The 25,451-nt window shown below is 35.2% G+C and overlaps 1 protein-coding gene across 1 annotated transcript in view; it reads left to right on the top strand.

The window, feature by feature from the left end:
• LOC128552392 (baculoviral IAP repeat-containing protein 2-like) overlaps nucleotides 1–17,653 on the top strand; it is a 44,869-nt gene extending 27,216 nt beyond the window's left edge. The window contains exons 5-9 of the mRNA XM_053533408.1: nucleotides 1,571–1,749; nucleotides 9,412–9,544; nucleotides 10,848–11,026; nucleotides 13,410–13,565; nucleotides 17,087–17,653. Of these exons, the coding sequence (XP_053389383.1) occupies nucleotides 1,571–1,749; nucleotides 9,412–9,544; nucleotides 10,848–11,026; nucleotides 13,410–13,565; nucleotides 17,087–17,653 (1,214 nt within the window). The remainder of the gene's footprint in view (nucleotides 1–1,570; nucleotides 1,750–9,411; nucleotides 9,545–10,847; nucleotides 11,027–13,409; nucleotides 13,566–17,086) is intronic.
• The last annotated feature ends 7,798 nt before the right edge of the window (nucleotides 17,654–25,451 follow it).

The raw sequence follows: 25,451 nt of genomic DNA, 5'->3' as shown, positions 1-25,451 counted from the left end.
TACAAATACCTTGTACTTGTACCAGAAAACGTTTCTAACGGATTTCTTTGGGGATTTCCTAACAGAAATATGCAGAATAAGTTTGAACATGACGGGACAGCGACAGTCAAAAGTTATCACGCTGTCCCGAAACGTCCTATTATTTGGACTAGGGCTTAGACCGCGATCACCGGACGGAAAATTCAGCTCCTTACATTCACTCATTATCAGTTGCCAATGTTTCTGTAGCGACATTACCGTCAAAGTTAGATTCCAACTTAAAATTTCCAGAACAGTATAGATTTATATCATCTATGTTAAAATCCGCCGTCTCTGGCATAGGCATGTGACAGAACTATATCGTCCAATTATTTTAATTGACTAAATTCTATTTCATTAGCCATTTGCAATACCGCTTCGTCGTCGAAATTTAAAAAAATCCATTTTTGCTTTTCCCAACTCAGCCACTGACAAAAGTCAGTGCGTGCCAGCGTAAACATGTCAAGGTAAAAACAATGGAGTTAAATTGTCCCACTCACTAAGTAGTAAAAGACAATATCAGTGGTTTGAAAATGTCAATCAATGTTTGTAACATGTACTCGTGTGTCCAGCGATGTGTCTGCGGAGCCCGTAACTGCCCGTATCCTCCTTTCCGTGTGGCCTCCGTGCGGAAACAGGAGACGGCAGTGCGATTTTCATACATATTCATGGGTTTCGCAGCCTCTACAATTTTGTTTAGTGAAAAGATATACAAATTTTAAAAAATCGTAAGCCCGTAGCCCGTAGAAATGTCACGGGTGGCATTGCACAGTCCCCGAAAGGGCATCGTAAGGAGGATGCGCGCTGATCGTGCAGCCAACGCTCGATTTTTCGTGGACATGGTGCCCAAAAGAAATCGTACGGAGATTGTAGACTCATGGGACCTCGCGGCAACCCTAAAGCGGCCGCACCATTATCGTGCGGCGGCCTTGATACTGGCAAAACATTTTTCAGATGGTTATATATAATGGCCATCTCCAGCACGGAAGCCGAACGGGCGTCGTACGATTTTCGTAGGAAGCTTGCGGAGAATGCACGGCAACTGCACTGAAATTGCACGGTTTCCATATAATCTCCGCGCAGCGTCCGTAGAGATTTCTTCCGGCCTTCCCCCAAGAGCCTGGTCGATTCGCCGTAAAACCCAATTCACTCACTCACTCACTCACTGTACAAATAATGGCACGATACTCGTATATAATGTGAACACAAACGCCGTAGCCCGTAGCAACCTACGATGTCCACGAAACCGCAAGGAAAATCGTATACTAATTCATCACACGGCCCCCGGGTCAATGTGAACTAGGCATTAAATAAATAAACAACAAAGCTGTTTTTTGACCGTATCACTGTTTTCTTGTTCTAGCAGTAAAGTAATGTTGATATATATACTTCCTAAAATATATAGTTATCGAGTGATATAATATGCTGATATATTTTAATGAGTCCAAAATCATTAGGAAAATATAATCTTCTCAATTGCCGATTAATAATGCCTTGTTTATCACAATCTGAGTGTTTGAAATGTAGCAAATTATTTTACTTTTTTATTTAGGAAAAGCAGATTTATGTAGATGTTTTTCATGTGATGTCGGATTGAAGGAGTGGATTGCAGGAGATGATCCATACAAAGAACATGCAATGTTTTCTCCTAATTGTGCCCACATAAATGAGTTGAAAGGAAGAGACTATGTCACAGCTACACAAGATAGAAGACGAAATGATACAAACGATGTAAGTATCCTTCATACTTTCAAAATATCTTTGTTCGTTCTATAAAGATGGTTTGTTCATGTTAAGTCACATCGAGACACTATAGATAACTTGGCGAATAATCCGCGTTTTGTGTATAAGAAGACCCTAGGTGCCACTTCGAATATTATTCAGGCACGAAAAAGTACCTTGTAGAAACATCGACTTTCCGTAAGTCAGCTGGATTGCTTTCAAAGTTGAAAGCATTCTGCGCCACAACGTGGTGCTGAGGAAAGTGATTCGAAGACAGCGACCCTAATCACTTGGCCGCGGAAGCCCTATCACTCATTTTATTGAGACTTAAATGTAAAATCAATAAATATGACTAAACTGTATACACATTTAATTTGCATATTTGAATAACAATATTTCAAAATTATTAAAGTTGAATAATATTGTTCAGTCACTACGTAACTTCAGTTATAATGTTATAATGATTTGATATACACAAAAACTTTTCTAACTCCACATCTGGGTTTGTGTTATGTCTGTTAATTTTTGACAGATTGACAAATTGGGAAAACACCGTCCTACACGGGCAGACATGTCAGATCCATATAATCTGCAATACAGAGGCATTTCTTTGAGTGTATCTGACCTGTTACGTTTACCTCAGTTCCGGAGTATTATTGACGACAAAGTTGTCCAGAAAATGCGTTAATAAATAGACCGAAGCTTCTTAATGCTAAGTGACGTTACATCGACTTTTCAATATGGAGCTCTTGTAAATCTTTAAACGTGTTTAACATGAAAAGGGTGCTATATAAATAAAGCATGATAAACTTATATAACTATGGGTCAGTTCAAAAGAGAGGGAGAGAGAGAGATGTTTAAAAAACATTAAACGGACCCCCCTATATTTTTTATAATCCAATCATTCATTGACTTTACGGGACATAACAGGCAAACAGAACAAATTATGTCATTTATAGAATATTAAAAGAATCCACAGATTCTGTAAGTAGATCCCTTTGTAGTTTATTTCATAGATCCTAACGAAAGTAAACCTTGGAATATATCTATAATTATAACCACTCACATTTTAGCAATTCGATTAATGATTAGGTTAAAAAATATAGCAGTCTGAATTAGGATATTTTGATCAACCATTTGCGTAAAACAATCTGTATATCATTGTGGTAACCTATATAAAAACTAATGTATGTAGTGGTTCCGTAATTATTATACGATAATAAATGTCAAACCGCGCGAAATGCGGTTTTATAACATTTTAGAGTCAATTAATGTGGCTCAGTTGTTGAAATAAAACATCTGTATCTTGTAAACTGATGGAGTATATCTCAGGGTATGTTGCTGACTTGTTTAGAGAATAGTTTGGTTGCGATTTGAGTTTGTTTTCAAGCTGATACTTTGCTGATAGCTGAAATTGATTGTTCATTCAGTGAATTCGCTGTTTACGATTTAGTTGATCATTTACATTTGTGTGTTGGCACGTTCATTTGGGGTTTAGAAATGTAATGAATTTATATTTTGCTGTTTTGGGTGTGAAATGTTTAGAATGTATATTTTGAGAATGGTCCTGGCTTAACGTTTATGCTGGCCGAACAAGTATTGAAATACTTGCGGCATTTTATTCATCATATATATTAGTGTATATGTGATTAAGCTTTCTGTTGAAGCGGTGGAAGTTTTGATTTGTTTTATGGAAAAAAATGTGAATTGTGTATGTTTGATTAAGGTGTAAATACTAAGTCACCGTTTTTATGTATATAAAGTGCACACAGTGCCTGTTTTTCAGAATGATTAAAGCGTGGCAGTGTTCAATTTTTTTTATCTATTGTTGTGGAATTTCTGTCAATTATCACATTCCAAGTCCATATAGATCTAGAGCTGGAAGACGAAACCCTCCCCTCTCTAGGGATTTTTTTGTAGATCCAATCATTTTTGAAACCCCATGTCTGTAGATCATATTTCTGAATTCTGCCATCTGGCAAGCGGGTTCTCTATGAATTACAGCATGTTATTTACGTTACCTTAACGATTATTTAAAAATAATAAAACTGGAATATGGTGATTTATATGGTAGAAACAACTAAAAACATTATTAAGTGGGTTCAGTGATATGCAGAATATACTGTTGTCATTGTTCCCGCTTAGTTTTGTTCTTTCAATCGATTATTTCACTTTGTAATTTACATTACCATTTGTGTTTATACAAATAATCATATAAGTTATTTCAATAGGTTTAATTGTCAGAAAATATGAGATATGTCTGAAATATAGTATTTTCATATACATATTATTTAAGAATTTTTCGTTCAATAGTTTTAATAATATAGCCCTGTGTTGCTGCGTTTGCTGTATGTAAAGCGGCGTGAACGTGTTTATCATGAAAAGGGCGCTATATAAATCTGGTATAATAATAATAATAATAATAATTACTGCAAAATACAAAATCATTAGAAGTTCAATAAATGATCTATATCATTAACAAGTAATAATCAAAGTGACTCTATTGTTCTTTTTTTCGATGTAAATGAGATGTGAAACCAAAATTTGTAGTCCTGTTTGGCGCCATATAACCTATACTGTGTTGGTGCGCCGTAAAACCCAAATAAATAAATAACATTACATGACTTCTTATAGAAATCGCTGGTCAATAGTTTGTTCTATTTGCCGGTCTATTTGTCTATTTGTTCTATTTAACAAATCGATAATTTGTTTGGCTAAAGTCAAATATTGAAGAAAAGAACTACTTTTAAGGTATTGGTATGAAACACTTATTATGGAATAGCATATATTTTCCGTTGGGAATAGCTGATTAGAGACTAGCAATAAACATTTTATATAACTCTTATTGACCATGTACCTTAAAGTTTAATGTTTCTAGAGCCTCAGGAATAGTTTCATAAATGTCAGATAAATGTATGCAAGCTCGCTCGTCTCTTTGTTCTGAAACAGAGAGAGAAGATTCAATTTTTGAATGTTCAAATGTTTTCTAATTCCTTGTTTGCGTTAACGTTCAGAGGTAGTTCAGATATAATTTTGTTTTCAGAGTAGTGATACAGGTAGATCTACTTATGAAAACAATAAACGTATGCTTTTCTTTAATATTTTTTACTCAGATTTTGCTCATAATGAATTGCTGAAGTCGTTTTACTGCTAAAGTTGATAACAGTGACTAACGGAAATCGCCGATAAAATTTCATGTTTAATATGTCGCCAAGCCGAGTGAGAAAAATATTTACAAAAGCTACGAATTAATGGCAGCTATATGACAAATATTATATTATTTTCCCGGGAAACAAAGAACACGTTCTTCGTTCATGCTTCTTTTTAAAGAAACAAAGATTTTTAACATATTTGGTACCAATTGATTGTTGGAACGAAACTACTTACCCCAATAAAGATCCCAGCAAAAATATTAGAGAATTGGTTTGTCCGACAAGAACCGTTTTCTCGGAATCGGTAAGTGGGTGTGATATTTGTATTTAGAATTTGTGTGCTGAGTGCATAACTAGAGTTCTCTATATGACTATGGAAAACTTATCTGGGATCGCCTCGGTAGCCCAGTAGAAGAGTCCTCACTTCGAGTGCGGGATGCTGCGGGCTCGTTCCCAGAGTCAGTGGTGAATTAAATTATAATGTCGTTCGGCTGAGTCACTGCTTTCCATCCGACACTGTGCGAAAGTTACGTAATCGGCACTACACGTGGCAAGTCAAAAGAAACAAAAGGGCGCGCCCTGCTATTTGTTTCTACGTGTTAAGTCATCCTATGCAATGCCTATCCCCAAACACGGTATCATTATTAGATATTGTTCTATGGACATACTAGAGAGGTGAACAACAGCTAGTTGGGATGTATTTAATCTGTCTACGTCCATGACGACTTGCTACGTTTACTTACTTACGTCTTGATGCATATTACAATACATTTCTTTCCAAGAGTAATAATATCTGTCATGTGTTTACAAAATCTGACAGAAATATCCGTCCCTCGGGCACCTGCGCATTTGGCGGTAATGAGACTTGCCGAATTACCGCCCATGCGCAATGTGGCCGAGGGACGGATATTTCCATACGATTCGTAAACACATGACTGATATTTTTTCTTGCATATCGTATACATGTAAGCATTTTATTCTGGCAGTTTATTTTTCTTGCATACCATATTTTACTTAAGGTAGAAATAGTTTCTTTTTTTCACTCTTTCATATAGTAGAGAATAAAAACAAAGCGCGGGAAATTAACGTTCGTAAGCAGAAGTGACGTCATGATGTTTTGCGTTACGCACAGTAACAAAGATCCATTTTAGTTTTGTCGTTTGTAGCGTAACGTGATGTTTTTATGGTGAACTAACATATTTTGAATCGAGAAATATACTATAAGGAACGGAGAGAAACTATCAAGGCACCTTCTTTTTTCGTATATTACATAAACAATATATTATTAGTGCATGAACCACTAGTTGTCATTTACAGCACGAGAGTCATCTGGCATGGGGGTGTGAAATGGGTTTTGCCGGTATGGTTAAAATCACCGGAAACGCCAGTCTAGTGTGCAAGAATGTAAAGTCTGTTGCAAGATGTGGTGCACTAACTGGTAATATATGAAGCAGGGTCATTAATAAAGAAAGATTTCATGCTAATGCCTGCAAACCAAAAGACTGTATCACAATAAAAAATGTAATATATATATGAAAAACATAATGCCTTACTACATGTATCCAGCATTTTGCGCCCACGAGAAAGCATGCGCTTGTTTGCCGCAAATGCGTTAAGGGGCCTCCGTGGCCGAGTGGTAAAGGTCGTTGGCTTCAAATCACTTTCTTCTCACCGATGTGGGTTCAATAAAATCTGAAAATAGATCATCCTTTCAGCCTCACTTGGACCGTAGAATTCTTAATTTTCAAAAGTCATCCGTCTGACTTACTGATTGTCGGTGGTTCTACCAAGGTGCCCGTTTGTGAGGACAAAATAACTGTGGTTTTCTTCCAACATGAAAAGCATGGGAATCGCTATATGATCTATAATTGTGCTGGTGTGACGTTAAGCCAAACAAAAACAACAAAATAGCAAAATGCAAATGCATTAAAAACAACAACAACGACATACTTGCGTTTTGGCATTTTATATGTCAATATGTACAAGTCAATTTGCTGATTGTTAATTGTATCTGCATTGACCATTTCAAACAGTTCTGGTACATGTCAGCTCATGCGGCTGGAAGCCGTGGTTTTGGCTTGCGTTTTTTCATTCTTTATCTTGTTGCGAAAATGTGTCTTCGTTTCGCAGGCACTGGATATCTTTACTTATGACTTTGCCTCATTTAAAGTTTTGTCAAGTAAACAGTAAATTGTTCTATTATACAACAAAATATCAAAACGTGAGTTAGTAATTGAAGCCAGAAAATAATCTTTTCTTAAGGAAATAGACATGCTGAAAGCAACACCTTAAATGCTCACTATTCTGACATGAGCGATGTATCAAGCAGGTCATATCCTTAGGACGGCCAGCACATAATCTCGCCAGGCATAATATGTTTTTGACAACACAGAAAATGACGTCATTCGACCTTCCACTATTTCTGGAAGTAAAGAAAATGAAAGTAGAAATGCTAAACTTGAAAACGAAAGCCGTATTTTGATTCGTAAATAGTCAGGGTTCACGCGCAGGGGTCACCCCGTCTAAATGTATGCACGTGGACCTCTTTTTATTTGATATTGGGGAGTCAATTTTCAGCATTTTCTAACAAATTGAAATTAGCTGGGCTTTAGTACGGCATGTCAGCTTTTCATCTACGAAAAGATATTTGAGCTCGGGATTAACACAAATCCCACAGGGGTCCGTTACAGACCAAGGGTACATTGATAATTTGGAACTTCATCAAATCGCTCAAAAGATTGCTTTTGATGTAGTCTGAAAGTGTCAGTATATGCCTCGGATGTAAGATATAACCGTATTTGAGAGCTGCAGACATAGACATTTAAGATATATTTTCAAAAAAAAAATTCGTGTAATAAATGTTGATTCAACGGAAGCGTGAAAGGGCCATCAAACGCTAATACGTTTTATTACGTTAAGGCTGCGGAAAGGATATACAGATTTCCTAAAATGCATTTAAGTTTAGCCGTTTTTGTCTCAAACGTCGATTTATGTACAAATATGTTAAAAAATGTCGAAAAAACACTAATTTTTAGATAAAAAATGATTTTCCTAATAACCTAATAGGACGGCCAGCACATATTTATGCAATTTCGCCAGGCATATATATGTTTTTGACAACACAGAAAATGACGTCACTCGACCTTCAGCTATTTCCGGAAGTAAAGAAAACGAAAGTAGAAATGCTAAACTTGAAAACAAAACCGTATTTTGATTCGTAGATAGTCAGGGTTCACGCGCAGGGGTCACCCCGTCTAAATGTATGCACGTGGACCTCTTTTTATTTGATATTGGGGAGTCATTTTTTCAGCATTTTCTAACAAATTGAAATTAGCTGGGCTTTAGTACGGCATGTCAGCTTTTCATCTACGAAAAGATATTTGAGCTCGGGATTAACACAAATCCCACAGGGGTCCGTTACGGATCAAGGGTACATTGATAATTTGGAACTTCATCAAATCGCTCAAAAGATCGTTTTTGATGTTGTCTGAGAGTGTCAGTATATACCCCGGATGTAAGATATAGCCGTATTTTAGAGCTGCAGACATAGACATTTCAGAAATATTTAAAAAACAAATTTCGTGCAATAAATGTTGATTCTACGGAAGCGTGAAAGGGCCATCAAACGCTAATACGTTTTATTACGTTAAGGCTGCGGAAATGATATCTAGCATTTATTGCAAAACCTGACTTCGCGAATAATGGCGGCTGAGGTTGGACGAAGAAATCTGGCACGTGGTTTCCAAACGATAAAAACTTCCTTAAATTGTAACAACTGCAGATAACTCATATATACACCGGCAGATAAAAATGTCTCAAAGCAAATTGATTTTGTACACAGTTGTATCCGAAGCTATATCTATGACATGATTTGGAGTAATCAAATGAAACATAGTAAAATGTGAACTGCAATAGGGGAACGGCACAAGTTTTATGTCCAAGCTTAGTACATTTGTAGCTTTCTCGGATACTGAGGTACCGTATGCGTACTGATCACTGGGCCAAGGTCAAGGTCGCTGTTAGTAAAATAGAAAATTGTGTCTGTTCAAAAGCAGGAAAATATGATATTGCGACCAAACGTGGAATTTAGGAAGCTTTTATGGAATCCACTGTTTTACTTGTATTTTGGATTACTTGGTCAAGGTTGAGGTCATTGTTACTGAAAGCAGGACAATAGTTTTCAATACCTACACTAAACTTGATCTTTCGACCAAGACTGAGTTGCATTTTGGTTTGAATGGGTATTGTTGCACATGTAATTAAAATGTGAAATATGTTTTACTCTATAGCTTCTATTAGAAATGAGGAACATGTATTAAAATATGTATGCTATTTCAGGTAAATAACTTGAGAAAGGAATGAAACATTCGGACCAAGCTGACATCCGTTTTGCAAATATGAATACAATTGTATAAGTAATTTTGTTGGCAGACAATGTTTTTTTCAAGAACGGAACCTTTATACCATTCGTTGAGAATACAAATTCTCTGAATTTGCTTGTTTTTTTTTCAAATTATAGCAACAACCTTCTTTGAGAATACGATCTCCACAATATCAAGACGTAGGGGCAAGAGTTGCCTCTTTCAAGACATTTCCACGAAGAGATATATTTCCAGCTGTGCAAATGGCTTCAGCAGGGCTTTATTTCACGGGTATGTATCCAATATAGTTTATGGTGCGCGCGTGTTTGTGCGTTCGTGCGTGTGTGGGTGCGCGCGCGTGCGTGCGTGCGTTCGTGCATGCATGTGTGCGGGAGAGCGTGCGTGCGTGTTTGATTATATTTAGATGTTACCGGCAATTCATATGGGCTACTCCTCCAAAATAATTTTTTGTTGGAGATTGTGTAAAATACAGCAGGCGATCCAATTCCTAAAGCTGCCTGTTTCAATACCGTGTAAGATGCAAAGCACCCATACGCGGGACTCTTATTCCAAAGATAGTAAGTTTGGATACCGGGGCCTCGAACTCATGACCCTTTGTTTCGCAGTCAGACAGTGTTACAATTGGACCACTGCATACACACTTCTTTGTTTCACAGGTGTATCTGATGCAGTTTAATGTCACTGCGCTCCTGTAACAAACGGCCACTATATATATGGTAGGGTAGAAAATGCACAAGGAAACGGGGTAGACTGCTTTTATTGCGAAATGGAAGATGGCAATGTTTAAGTACCTTAACAGAAATAAAATCGTGACGTCTATAAGGTTATTTCTAATTCTAACACGAAGCAAATGTGTTTCCTATTAAACAGTTTGTTAGTTTATTTTCGGTTTAACGCCGTTTTTCAACAGTATTTCTGTTGTTTAAAAAGGTGGACATTTAACCACACCTGGGCTCCTGGGTTCTGTACCAGTACAAACCTGTTCTCCTAACGTTGCTGCCAGTTGTCCCACATGAATCAGAATTGGAGGACGAATGATTTCAGACACAATGTCTTTTATCAAGTCGTAACGGAGAACATACGCCTCACCCAGGGTTTGAACTCACGGACCCGCGATCAGTAAATCTGCCCGCTTAGCTCAGTAGGGAAGTTGGCAGTTACTTGCGGAGAACAGGTTTGTACCGGTACAGAATCCAGGAACACTGGTTATGTTAACTGCCCGCCGTTACATGACTGAAATACTGTTGAAAAATGGTGTTAAACCCAAAACAAACAAACAAACAAACAAATTTGCGCTCTCCCTAATGAGCTAAGCGGGCGGGTCCTATTAAACAGAGATGAAAATATGACGTTATTATGCAACAAAATCCTTGTTTGTACATCATATAATGAATAACGTCAAGGCGGAACGTAGAAAATGGAAACAGCATAAAATGTTTTGATATCTTAATCCGTGTACCGTACCTATAACGTAATTCATATTAGGCTCACAACACGAAAGTATAATCTGCTCAATTGCCGATCAATGAAGGCCTTGTTGTGATTAATTGAAGCAATTTATTTTTGTAATTAGGAGACTCAGATTTATGCAGATGTTTTACATGCGGTTGCGGACTTTATGAATGGTGTGCAGGAGATGATCCTTATGAAGAACATGCAAAATATGCTCCTAATTGTGCCTACATCATTGAGTTGAAAGGAAGATACTTTACCACAGCTACGCAAGATAGAAGACGAAATGGTACAAACGTTGTAAGTATGCTCCATACTACAAAATATATATGTTCATTCTATATGATGGTTTGTTTGTTTTAAGTCATACCGATATATTATTAGGTCATATGGCGAATATCCACCTTTCGGTGATATAAAAAGACCCATGTGTCTCTCCGGGTATTAATTAGGCACGAGAAGGTGCTTTTGTAAAACCACCTACTTCCCGTGTGTCAGCCTGATGGCTTCATGTGATGAAAGAATTCTGCGCCCTCCCGTGGTTATGCGATAGTCAGCGACTTTATTCTTATAATATGTAATTCAGGAGCATTTCTTAGTATATCTCACCTATTTTTTTACCTAATTTTCAGGGTATTGTTGGCCAGAAAATGCTTTCTTTATATTTAGTTAATAAATATACCGTTGCTCTGTAATTCTAAGTGACGTTTCATCAACGTTTCAATATGACGGCGCATGTAAAACTTTTGTAAAGAGCCTTTGAACATATTTATCATTAAAAAGGGAGCTATATAACTCTAGTATGATATAATTATATAACTAGGGGTCCGTTCAAAATGAAGATTGCCTAGTTTAGTGAGATTTGACTTCGAATGGAAATGTGATTTTCTGTGGAATCAACGATTAGGTCTGCTGATCGTAAAGAGAGACAGAGAGGTATAAAAATATAAACGGAACCCCCTCCTCCACCAGTTAGTTTGATAATTCAATAGCAATTGTTTTATTTTATTTATCTCTGATTTTTGAAAATGATCCTTACTTCACATCAGTTTATGTAGACCGACATATGTGATTAGTAATTGTCCTTCGATAGTGGTTGATATAATGATTGCCAGTTTGTTTATACATTGCCTGTATAAGTTGGAACACTTTCTGACAACCATTTAATCATATTCAAGTGCGTCTAATGATATTTTTTTTAATCAAAATATATAGTTTTATTCAATCACACACAATCCAGAGAGTGAATGATGTTAAATGTTACAACTTGCTCCAAACCTTGAATGTGAAAAAACTTGCGTAGCAGACTTCTACTACTGTTACGTCATTTCCGTCACAATTGCAGGCGTTTTAATTTGGTGTTACCACAAATATTTGTTTAAATTTTACGATTTTAAAATCTTTATTTCGGAAACCGGAAACGGGCGATTCGGTGCATGTTATTTCATTTTATCTTTTTTCAACATATTATATCATTCAATATTGATATCTTTACTTTTTATATGTCTATCAAACTGGAGCAATTACAATATTATAATAATGATAACTACAACCACCTTAGACGATAAGTATATGAAATGAACAAGACATGATGGTCGTGGTTTGAATCCCTCTCGACTTTTTTTACAGATTTTCTGTGCACATTAACCTGATGCAACGTATTGCCGTCGTGCTCTTTAAGAAATTCATTCAAGATGGCTAACAGTAAATCACTTTTGCTATGTTCGCATCATTGCAGAGAAATATTGCTGCAAACAAAATTCAAAAATTTATTATCATCTGCCTAAGACTTAAGATGGTTCGGTCACTTTTCCACATATGTATTGATCCTTATGTATCTGTCTGCTAAGTCTGTTCAAATTATCATGATTGGTGAAAAACCAATGGCTGCCAGTGGACGTGGCCTCTTTTACCAATATGTATATATGGAAAATTTTAAAATCTTCTTGTATGAAACTGCTGGTTCGATTTTTAAATAAATTCACACATTGGTTCTTGTGTGATCGTGATCACCTACCAACATTGTTCAAGTTATTCCTATTCTTCTAAACACATGGCCACCAGATGGCGTGGTTTATTTTCCCTAAATTCATTTAGGGGAAACACAGAAAATTTCTCTGTATATATGTAGAGGAAACTGTAAAAATCTTCATGTTTGATATTGTTATATCACATCATTTCCCCAATGTATTCTCCCACCCCATCCCTCGCCCCCACAAAAATGACCCTCCTGTTACAAAGAGAGTCTTTAGGTATAGCTGTTTGTGATTCAAATAATAATAATCATTGACAATACTGGAAACTAGTGATACTATTAATAAAAGATAACAAGATAACTGTTTAAAGAGTATTTGGTATTGGTTTCTCTTGTTATTTCAATGATTCTTAGACAAATCTGCCTCCATTTACTTACTAGATAATAGATACGTATTTCGAAAATTTCATTGTAACTGAAACAAAAATAAAAGACACTGAATTTACTTGACGTAACAGGCAAACAGACCAACTGGTATCCTTTAAGGTCAAGAATGCGTAACAGAGGAGAACCATCTACCCTCTTGGGTGTTAAAGTATTGATCATATTTTAAATAATAGCTTTTGTTATATACGTTTGCACTTTGCACAGCTATTACGATAACAAAAGAAGAGCTGCGGGGTTTCATTATTTTCTTCTTGACTTCAGAATGAAGGTAGACAGACTGAGTCAGAATCTTCAAGTGCTCGCGAAACTGTTACGGATGACCTTAATAGCAGTGCTGCACAATTGCTTATATCGATGGGTTATAACGAATCCTTCGTGAAAGCTGCTATTGAAGACTTAAGGAAAACCAATGGTAATGTACATTTTTTACAAAATATTCACTGAAAAAGCTAAAACAGACGAACTTAGACAGTTATACACCAAGATATTCTTGCATTATTTGGGTTAGCTTAAGTATACACATATATCGAAATATATTATATAACAGGAAACCCATACAAAGAATGATAATAAAAACCGCAAAATTTCATGGCAGCAAAATGAAACGTAACTCTTAAACATGGTAATCCAAGTAAACAATTATGTTGTGCTTCAGCAAAATAGATAACTTTAAAAAATTGACTATGTTTCTGAATGACATTACTCGAAGATTCTACAGTCAAGCAGAGTTACTAAGGAATGCTGGTTTTCTGTAATGGAGTGATATATCTTCTGTCCTATAAAAGACAAATCTACTTGTTAAAATGGGTGTTTTCTTCCAAAATGCATTGGTTGAAATGCATATGTCCTTTAGATACCTATAACGTGTTTATGCGTAATTACGTTTTTTTTGGCACCTCCGCGTTTCCGCTGATTTACGAAACAATTCATTTCCCAGTCAATACTTTTTCCGTGGTGTGAACATGACTTGACCGAGTCTCCATACACAGGCGATATCATTGCCATGAATAGAAACCTGGCCGATCTGGAAACATGAAAATGGATATGTACACACAATTTTCAAGTTTCTTACGAGCTATTTTGCCAGTTCTGGAATAGTGACAAGTTATACTAATTTTGAAATTAATTAAATCAGTCTTAACTGTTGATCAATAAGCATATACATGAGGCTACGCATAGACTATTTTCAATCCACTCAACTATAAATAAATAGCACAAAATGATGAGTAAAAATGGCCTTGATTTTTCAAAATATTTTTTATTCGCATGTACGTCCTACTAGAGTCACAATCTAATACTAGTTAGGTGCGACTTAACCTACTTTCTATTTGATTTTGAAAATCAATATTCTTGATTCACCCCATCTTCATTGTACTATATCTACAGAATTGTTATTTTGTTAGAAATGTTATTCTGTTAGAAAGTAAGGCCGACTTCTCCGTTTAGCATATTTTTTATGAGAACTTCTATGATGATCAGTATCAGTGATTAAAGCGCTATGTTAAGGAATGATTCAGTCGACAAGTTAAAGATTTATGACGTTTTGTAATGTTGCAAAATGGTGTGTGATGAAAGGCTTATCCACATAACTCTTCTCTCCTATTTTTCTAAGGAGCTGGCTGAAACTTACAGATCGGTATCACTATGAAGTTAATTTGTGCGTATTGCCAGGACGTAAATGCCCGTGCCCGAGTAAGGAGTTATAGGCCTTTGAGATTAATAAAATGCACATTTCTGATGAAAGGCGTATCCGGATAACTAATCTTACTGTTGTCCCAAATATACAAGATGTGACACTATGACGTGAACTAGTGCATATTATCATAGCCATGTATACACCATGACCACTTTAGGAGTTAAAGCCTTTTAAATGTAACAAAATGCTATATTTTGCTATCCAGACAACTATTGTAATAGGTTTTAAGAGATCGTACTATTAACCAGCAGGATACACCTATACTATTCCAAAATTGAAATGTTATTGCCCTTTGAATTATAACCATATCAAAATGTATTGCACTTAAACAATCACAGCTTTTCTGGCAACTTCTTAAACAGTCTTTGAAGGGTATAGAATATACTTACACATGTGTATCTTATAATATCTATGAACCAAACCTGCGAGAACCATAATTTTTGAAAGTTTTGAAAAAATGTCCCCTCTTTTGTTCTTATATTTATCTCATCTGAGCACAAAAAGACTCGAGGTGAGTTATTGTGACCGCCACGTGTCCGTAGTCCGTCGTCGTGGGTGGGTATTTCGTCATCAACAATTATACTGTTAACACTGTAGGTAACAATTTAAAATCAATCTTAGTGAAACTCAACCATAATGTTGGTATACCAGTTTGAAACTGGGTTATTTGGTATCAAAACTAAGTCACTAGGTCAAACACTTAAAACTGTCAGGATATGTGTTATAAGACCCAGGGAAGTGCCTACGCATTTAGGATCTTGAACAATGAAATGGGTATTATCGCAAAGGTGACTATATCATAGACTAGCTGACAAACGTAATAGAATGTCTTTTGTTAAAACGTATAGCTGGCGGGACCAAATATCTCGTATATAAACCTTTCCTCTGGCTACCTCGCCTTAATGATTCGTGTACCAATGATTCGTATAAACGATTTCAATTATGAGCTAGATAATTTCAAAGATCGGGCAAAAATCATTCAATATTTCAACTATCAATCTTCAACTCAAAATCAGCAGCCTAATCTCCTATAGGCTGGAGATACTATACTTGACTGGCCTTTGTGTCGAAGACAATGTCTTTGAACAACAACGTACGAGTCCTATCGCATAGATGCTCAGCCTATGTTATCTTAAATAAAGCTGCAACTCAGTAAGATTGCCCTGACTCCTGGATGCTCAGCACATATATGCTATCACATGTAGCATCCAACTACCATACAGGTATATCCCCGATGCCTTGGCTGTACTTCGCCAATAATGCTGAACCGTCTATAAGCTGGAACTCACCTTCTATCTCAGGAGATTATCAAACTCTGGCTCTCTGTCTCAGCTTTTCGATACTCAGCCTATATTTGCTTTCGTCTATAGCATTCAACTACCCTTAAGGTAAAACCCCTATGCGCCGGCCCAATAGCTCGAAACCTTGTTGAAATTCTGCAACTCTTCTTTAGTCTATGAACTTCAAACGTTTTCTTTTTATCTGCCCTGACAGTGTAGTTGTAACCTTTTCAATACACTCTCTTTATATCACGATTTCTTCATAATCTTCATGAAACCTGGTTTGAATGTTTTAAGCTAAATCTTAAGCAATCCAGAGCCTGATTTACCAATTGTTTTGAAACGTTGCCGAAATGTTTCTCTTCATTACGTAAAACACTGGGCCAACTAAGGTAAACAAATAAGGATTTAAATAGTGCTAAGGAGCACAACCATGAGAGTGGTGAAAGTAGGGCATCAAACATGGCGGACAGTGGTCAACAAAACAACAGTGACACAAATAACATTCCGCTCGTGTTCATGTCGGAAAGGTCTGTTTTCGGAAATAGAAAGCCCACTCGGGATGAATGGATCACACATGTGAGTTTGTATTGTGCGATTAGCCAAAGAATTGACCCATCTCATATAAAAGGGCTTCAGCGCATACGTGGTATGTGGCGGGTATATTTAGACAATCTTGATGACAAAGTAACCTTGTTGGCCCAGGGGGTTCCTTTTAGGGGAAAGTTTATCCCAGTGTTGTCAAATAATCCGGACCGATTGGACGGTGAAAATGCAATTAGGATTCGTGTGCAGAACATTCCGCTCTCTGTCGATGATGGAACCATCACGAGAGTTTTGATTCTTAAAAACGTTAATATAATATCAAATTATCGTGAAATGCTCCGTGTGAACGGCAAATTGACTAATTGCGCAACAGGAGACAGGATAATTCTGTCTGTTCTAAGGCTTCTTCCCTTCAGGAGCCCCTACCTAGCATTATGCAGTTCGGACATTTCACGGGTCGCGTGATACACCTGGGACAGAAAAAAGGCAATGACAGGCCAAAGGAATGTACAAAGTGTTTCATGTCCGGGCACGTGTTTGCTACCTGCCCTAATGACTGGGTGTGTGCGACGTGTAAAAGTCCTGGACATAAGCAGAACGAATGTAATCGCTTCTCCAGAGATACCAACGAAACTGAAACCGAGTCAGACGTCAACGGAGACGAAGACAAGACTAGTAAAGGGGGTCAGTTTTCCGACTCAGATGAGACGGACGTAGACACTACGGTAAAATGTGCACAGCCTGCTCACTCTACACCAAAGTCTAGTCGTGCTGACTCGACCGTAAACGCGAACAGTGACAATTCGTCTGCTAAAGGCACGTGTATTCAACAAACGCTGCACAAGTTTGCAAATAGCGGGAGTAGCGAAACTCCGAACCGAGGCAAACAGCCAATCGTTAGCGAGCGGACACCACCGACGCCACCCGAAGAGTTACACGATAAGCAACGAGTGAACACGAAGCGAGGAAAAAAGAGACGTTAATCCTTTCTATAGTATACTACTAAATTATGACTGATTGATATTACACTTTACGGACAATGAGTTTGAATTGCGATTTTGTACTACAACGGGATTATTTGATTAAAAAATATAAAATGGTTATTACAGAACCACTAGAATAACTAAACACAAGTTACTTGTGAATAATGACATGTAAATTAATAGGCACACCTTTTCACTCTTCTTTACTGTGTAAAGGGAATTTATACAGGTGTTTTCGTACATACTTGTACAAATTTGTTGAGTTTTGTCTTTTGTTTCGTTTCGTAAGAGTAAACCCGTACACATATTTGTTTACAGTGGTATGTACTTTGCTGATTGAAACATTATCTTATTGTGCAGTGTTTGTTAAACATAATGAAGATATATACAACAAAATATCGAAACATTTTCTTATTGTGTAGTTTAAACATAATGAAGATATATGTAACAAAATTATTTTATACACAGTAACTCGTAAGAATTTTTTTTCACTCAACTTAGAGTTATATATAAATTGTTAAGTGTAGATAACACTTACACATAGCATTTGCTAACTTTTAAAGTTTAAGAGATGCATACTTTTGAATTAGTAATATGTGCATAAATCCATTATTATTTTTAAAGTAATAGTTCGCTATATCAATACTCTAATACACATAAAGAATTACGCAGATGTTTTCGTACATACGTGAACATTTTTTGTGAAGTTTTTGTCTTTTGTCTGTACTTTGCTGATTGAAACATTATTTTACTGTTATTTTGCCACTGAACTTCAGTAGTTATATATACATTGAAAATATTGTTTTTTTATATGCAATAATTAGTCTATTTAAAAAATCAACAAGAAATGTGAAGATTATTTTAATTATGTATACATAATACACTACAAGATCTTGATCGATAATGTATGTATTTGCTAATGCAATTCGTAGATAACGCATAATATCTGTAAACTGTAATCGGTAATGGCGTTTAAAAAAACAACAACAACGAAAAGAGATGCGTTGCACTTTAAACTTAATAACAGGTGCATAAACTCTTTATTGTTTTTTAATATGCGATATGAATACTCTCACACGTATGAAACATTTCTGATCTATACATTTTCAATATCGGTAAAATATTTTAATTGCCTAATCATTCATTATGGCAAAATCAAACTGTAGCTTTTCTCAGAACCATTTTGCTTCGTTGAATGTACAGGGTTTAAAAGATACAGGGTAATGGAATGGCTAAATCATCAAAAGATACAATTCGTTTTCTTCCAAGAAACACATTTTGTAAAAGAAATGCAACAATAGTTATCTTTACAATTTACAGACTGGGATTGCTTTCATTCATTTGGAACCTCAAACAGTCGAGGTTGTTCGATCTTTATTTTAAAAAAGTAAACTATAAATTAATTGATGAACTTTATGATGCCGACGGAAGATATGTAATCCTTAACATTGAAATGAATGATAATACTTACACTTTAATTGACATCTATGCCCCCAATGATCAAAATAGAAATGCTTATTTCAATAAACTAAACGACCTTATAACAGAAAATAGTCAAGGGCTTAAACTGATAGCAGGAGACTTTAACGATATTTTTTCTAATCAAGATAGAATTTGCAAAACGCATACAACAAATACTAAATTTCCTGTGTCAAACGTGATGAAACTTACTAAAATACACAATTTAGTAGATATTTGGAGACAAATAAATGGACTAAAGAACAATTTACTTGGCGGCGTAAAAACGGAATCGAAAAAAATAGGATTGATCTCTGGTTAATAGATGAAAATATTATACCACTCGTCCTCTCAGCTGATATTAGACCCGCACAAATCCAGTATACTGATCATCTTGCTATTTCCTTGAAACTCAAGATATCGAGTACCCGTGGTCTCGGTTTTTGGAAATTCCACAACTCTTTACTTGAAAATGATAAATATGTTTCCTATATCTCAAAAGTTATTTCAAACTTTATGAAGTCTGACATTAAGAATGAACAAACCAAATGGGAACTATGTAAGCTAGAAATTAAAGAGCAAACAATCTTTTTCTCTAGAAAAGCAGCACATGACCGAAAAACTCGTCTTTCTAAATTAGAAGAAGAATTAAGTACCTTGATACAACAGAAATGCAATGATATAAACAAACACAGAATTATTCAAATTGAACAAGAAATAGAAGAAATTTATAACTTTAGAGCACGTGGAGCACAAATTCGTTCGAGAGTAAATATTTTAGAACAAGGTGAAAAAAATTCTAAATATTTTTTTAGTTTAGAAAAATCACGCCAAACTAGAAAGGTTATAAATTCATTTTTTTTTATAAATAACGAAAGAATTACAAACAAAGATGGAATCTTAAAGAAAGAGGTTAAGTTTTATAAAAAAGCTATATACTCGTAGCTCAGACGAAAGTGACTTGAATATTCGGACATATTTGGACTCCATAATATTAGAAAATAAATTAACACATAATCTTGCAAATGTCTGTGAAGGAGTACTTACTTATGATGAATGCACTCAAGCTATCAATGAAATGAATCTTAATAAGAGTCCAGGTTTAGACGGATTAACAGTTGAATTTTATAGGAAATTTTGGGATCTTATAGGGAATTTAGTAATAAATTCTTTGAATTATAGTTATAGAAATGGAGAATTATCAATATCTCAGAAACAAAGTGTATTTTCATTGATCTATAAAAAAGGTGACCCGGAGAATATTGAAAACTGGAGGCCTGTATTTCTTTTAAATGTAGATCTTAAACTTTCGGCAAGAGTTTTAGCCAAACGTTTACAAATCGTAATCCCGAAAATAGTGAGTCTAGATCAACAAGGCTATACTAAAAATAGATACATTGGCTACAATATTAGACAAATCCAAGATATAATAGACTATACTGATAAATTAGATATCGATGGAACAATTCTATTTCTAGATTTCAGAAAGGCTTTTGATACGGTTGATTGGGATTTTATGTTTAAAACTTTAGAAAAATTTGGCTTTCAGGAATCATTTTTAAGATGGGTTAAAGTATTTTATACTAATATATCTGCGTGTGTCACCAACAACGGATGGATTTCTGACTTCTTTTCTATAACACAAGGCATAAGACAAGGCTGTCCATTATGAGCTCTTCTTTTCATCATAGTAGTCGAAATATTGGCAACTAAAATACGATCAAACCAAGACATTAATGGAATAACTGTAAAAACTGATGTATCTAACCAAATAAAATTGACACAACTAGCGGATGGTACCACCCTTTTTCTAAAACATCACAATGAAATTCCTATTGCAATCGCCGAGATTGAAGAATTTGGCAAATATTAAGGTTTGAAATTAAATAAAAGAAAAACAGAAGGTCTATGGATAGGAAATCAGAAGAAAAATACATGCACAAATATTTATGATATAAATTTTACAAATAATTATGTGAAAGCTTTAGGAATGTACTTTGGTAACAATAAAGACGAATGTAATAACCTTAACTGGAATGAAAAAATTCTGCAATGCCAAAAACTTCTCTCAAACTGGAGCAAAAGAAATTTAGAAGTACCTAAAGATATCATAAACCAGATTAACGCCATATTTTTTAGGTTTCTCTGGAATGGTAAAAATGATAAAATTAGACGTTCAATTACAATTAGCCATAAAAGTGATGGAGGCCTTGATATGGTAGATATTGATTCCTTTTCTAAAACAATGAAAATTAAATGGGTAAAAAATTTAACTTCTGCTGAAAACGCGAATTGGAAGGTTATCCGTTCTTTTTTCCTAAATCAATATGGAAGGAATTTCTTAGTATTTAGGATGAATTTAGATTCTATTAAATCACTACCAGAGTCGGAACTTGTATTACCTGTCTTTTATAAAAATGTACTACAAATATGGGTAGAGTTCAACAGATTTCTCCGCGACAATAGTAAACTAGAAACTTTTGATAAAATAAGACAACAGTTAATATGGGGTAATAGCTTCATTAAGCATAAAGGAAAATGTATTATATTCAAAAAATGGATAGATTCTAATATACTTTTTGTTAATGATTTATTGTCAGAGAAAGGGGAATTTGATATAACTCAAATACTCAATAAACTCAAGGTTAAAAATAACTGGATATCAGAAATAAATATACTGAAAAACGCAATTCCTAAGGAATGGAAAATAATTTTAAAATCAAAAGACTCTTATTTGACTAAAGTTAGAACAAATTTAACCTTCCCTGATGTAAAAAGGAAACCCTTTACTGAAGTTACCAATAAGGATATATATATGGTACTTGTTAGCAAGAAAACTATTTCTTAATAAATTTCTGAATGCATTAGAATACTATTGCCAAAGAAATTATATGTAATGCCTATCATTTTGTTTGAAACATATAAACATCTTCTATATTACTAATCTTACACATTTGTATGTTATATTGTGAAAATCATTCGATGTGATATTGTGGACTTTGTTAATAAACATGCTGTTTTATGAATAAAAAAAGGTCAAAAACTAGGTGACAAGGTCATTAGGTCATATCATTAAACAATCTTGTTTATATTCTAGATACCACATTCTAGCATAAAACTTCTGTTATTGTCACTTTTCGGGGGTGTTTTAACAGGAGAGAAAACGTGTGTTAACAGAGAGATTCTCGCGCTCACGTGCTGTTATAACATCTTTTTACATATGCGCGTTCCGTGGCAAAGTGTAAACGTCATTCGGCTCCAAAACGGATAATTCAAAACAAAATGACGTCAACGTAAAAAACAACTCAGACATTCCCGCGCATTTCATGGAAATTTAATGACGTTGAGGTAGGATGTATTCATTTATTAGTATTTTTCCGCGTTTTATGCTAGAATAGCGTTAGCGCATGTTCATTTCGTGTTATAACGTCTGCAGAATCCCGAGGGATTCTGCAGACGTTATTACACGAAAAAACATGCGTTATCCCTACATTTTATAACTGATTTTCAAGAAATTTGTCAGAATGTTTGTCTTTATAACATCTTGATGAAGTCGAAACTCGGTCATCTAGAGTCATTGAAAAACTTGGTTAATATTCTACCTGACGGAAAGCATGGTCAGATTGTTAGTTGTAATGAAATCTAAGTCAGATACCTGATTAAGAACAACGTCAAGTGAGCAGTACAGAACCTTCATGGTATTCTTGTACAATTTCATCTCGAGGAAATTACTTTGCAACTACAGTATGGCATTTCAATGATTCTTAATTATTAATTGTAGGCAATGTGTAGGCCTTCCAATTTAACTCAGTCTTAAAGAATATCTAATATTATAAAAATAAAAGTATGTCAATAGACTGAAAAATCAGAAGAAATAAGATGTGCGGGAAACATAAATCTGTCTTCAATATCTGTTAATTTCTCCCACTTTTGTTGTGACTTTTTGCATAATTTTATTGTTATACTAGGTTTGAAACTGTTATTGAAGAAAATATGATGCTTAATACAATAATCTAAATTATCTGAAATAAAATACCGAATGACACCCTTTCTCTGTTTTGGCTATTCAGTCATATCCTATAAACTTGTTACAACTCTGGCACATATCCCGTGTACAGGGTATATTTGGGAACCGGCCAGATCCCATCATGGGTTGCAGAGTTATGGCCCCTTTAAGGGCAAATATTACCAATTTTTGCTTGTGAACACGATAGAGAACATTTTGCAATCGACTATAATCAAACTTGCACGAAACTTGTACTGGCATAATATTTCGGTTCATTTCGAAAACAGGCCAGATCCCATCATAGGTTCAAGAGTTATGGCCCCTTAAAGGGCAACGATTTGCTATTTTGGCTTTTGCAGCCATATAGAGACTTCATTTATGGTTTGATTTGATACAAAACTTGCAAAATATCTTCAACAACAATAAATCGTGGATTGCATGATGAATCTGTCAGATCCAATAATAGGTTCTAGAGTTACGACCCTGATTGGCCCCTGAAAGAGGCAAAATTTGGTAATTTTGGTAATTGTTAACTTGTGAACACGATAGAAGAGACATTTTATATATATTTTAACCACACTTACACACAATTAAAGTCACAATAAGATCTCAGTTCCTTTTGAAAATTAACTAAATTCCATCATTGGTTCTAGAGTTGGTTTAAACAATATTTTATTCATATATATTTACAACATGAAACGTTACATAATTACAGCATGAAGGATTGAATAGAAAGCCAAGCTTATTTGAAACTCTCTCCTTCTAGAGTTATTGCCCCTGAAAGTGGCAAAATTTTCTGTTTTGGCCTTTCAGCCATATAGAAGTTTCATTTATGCTTTGATTTGATACAAGCTTGCACTGAATGATTATCTTGATGATCTCTAGGCCTGGCTCGAAACTGGGTCATGTCGGGTCAAAAACTAGGTCAACATGTCAAATCAAAGGAAAAGCTTGTTAACAACCTAGCGGCCACATTTATGACACTATCTTCATGAAACCTTGTAAGAAGGTTTATCTCGATGATTTTTAGGCCAAGTTTGAAACTGTTAACAGTCTTGTTCATTTCATGTGCATGAAACTTGGTCAGAATGTTTGTCAGCATAAAATATCAGATAAGTTTTATCTGGGTCATATGGGGTCAAAAACTCAAATCAAAGAATAAGCTTGTTTACACCCTAGGGGCACGTTTTTGATTCTATCTTCATAAAATTTGGTCAGAATGTTTGTTATCATGAAGTTCTGGACGAATTTAAATCTTGGTCACGTGGGGTCAAAAAGTAGGTCACTAGGTCAAATCATAGGAAAAGCTTGTATACACTCTAGAGGCCACTTTGGAAGGTTAGAATCTGGGTCACATGGGGTAAAAAAACTAGGTAACTAGGTCAGATCTAAGAAAATGTATGTTTACACACAAGGCGCCACGTTTTTTGATCCAATCTTAATGAAAATTGGTCAGAATATTTGTCTCTATGAAATCATTAGGTAAAACATGTTTACACTGTTATGGTGTGTTACACAGGTGAGCGACCTAGGGCCATCTTGGCCCTATTGTTTAGTATCAGCATTAAACCTTTTACATATTTTATCAAATTTTGTACTATTCGGTATCATGTTTAGTCATACATTTCTATGGACTGATTTTCAGACTAGCTGAATATATTCTAAACCTCTTTAATAAAATCTGGAAATTAGTTCATCTTTGATTGAACTTTTGATAGTGTGTTCATATCTTCTAAACAACTTGAAAAGTATTCAGCATATCAAGACGACGTGCCAACATCAAGTCCGAATTACAGTCGGTCAAACGTTTCAACATGTTTTATCATTTCACACTTTTACTAGAATTTCGTGCTACATAATGATAGGAACAGAAGTACATACACTTGCAGATTAAACCTATTGCTATTGAGCTATCTCAGTCCAAAATCATTAATGAAATATATTTGTTCTCATCCTAACGGCACTGAACTGACAAATACATATTCGACGGGAAATAGCAAAGTAAATAATTAGCCTATGGATTATTAGCACGTTTCGTTGATGTTTGGTATGTTTCCCTTAGAAAAATTAATGCTATTTTTTAAAAAAATAAAAATTCATATGCAAAGATCGATACTTTGCATGCTAATATTTTGTGCAAATATTTAACAGCTGAATAGGGTTTTAGTCATTATTATATAGCTAAAACACACAAAATGAAACATTTGTTGCTAATACAGTGAAATCCTTCCTAAGAGAAATCCCTGAACACTTGGTACCCTACCAAACTGAAAACTACTGCGGTCCTAAAATTTAGCCTTCATATTTTATAAGAAAGGCACCCCTGTAAACCAG

Source organism: Mercenaria mercenaria, unplaced genomic scaffold (assembly GCF_021730395.1).
Source record: "Mercenaria mercenaria strain notata unplaced genomic scaffold, MADL_Memer_1 contig_2769, whole genome shotgun sequence".
Taxonomy (NCBI): Eukaryota; Metazoa; Mollusca; class Bivalvia; order Venerida; family Veneridae; genus Mercenaria; species Mercenaria mercenaria.
The sequence above is the reverse complement of the archived record's forward strand: the minus strand, read 5'-3'. Positions and strand labels throughout refer to the sequence as shown.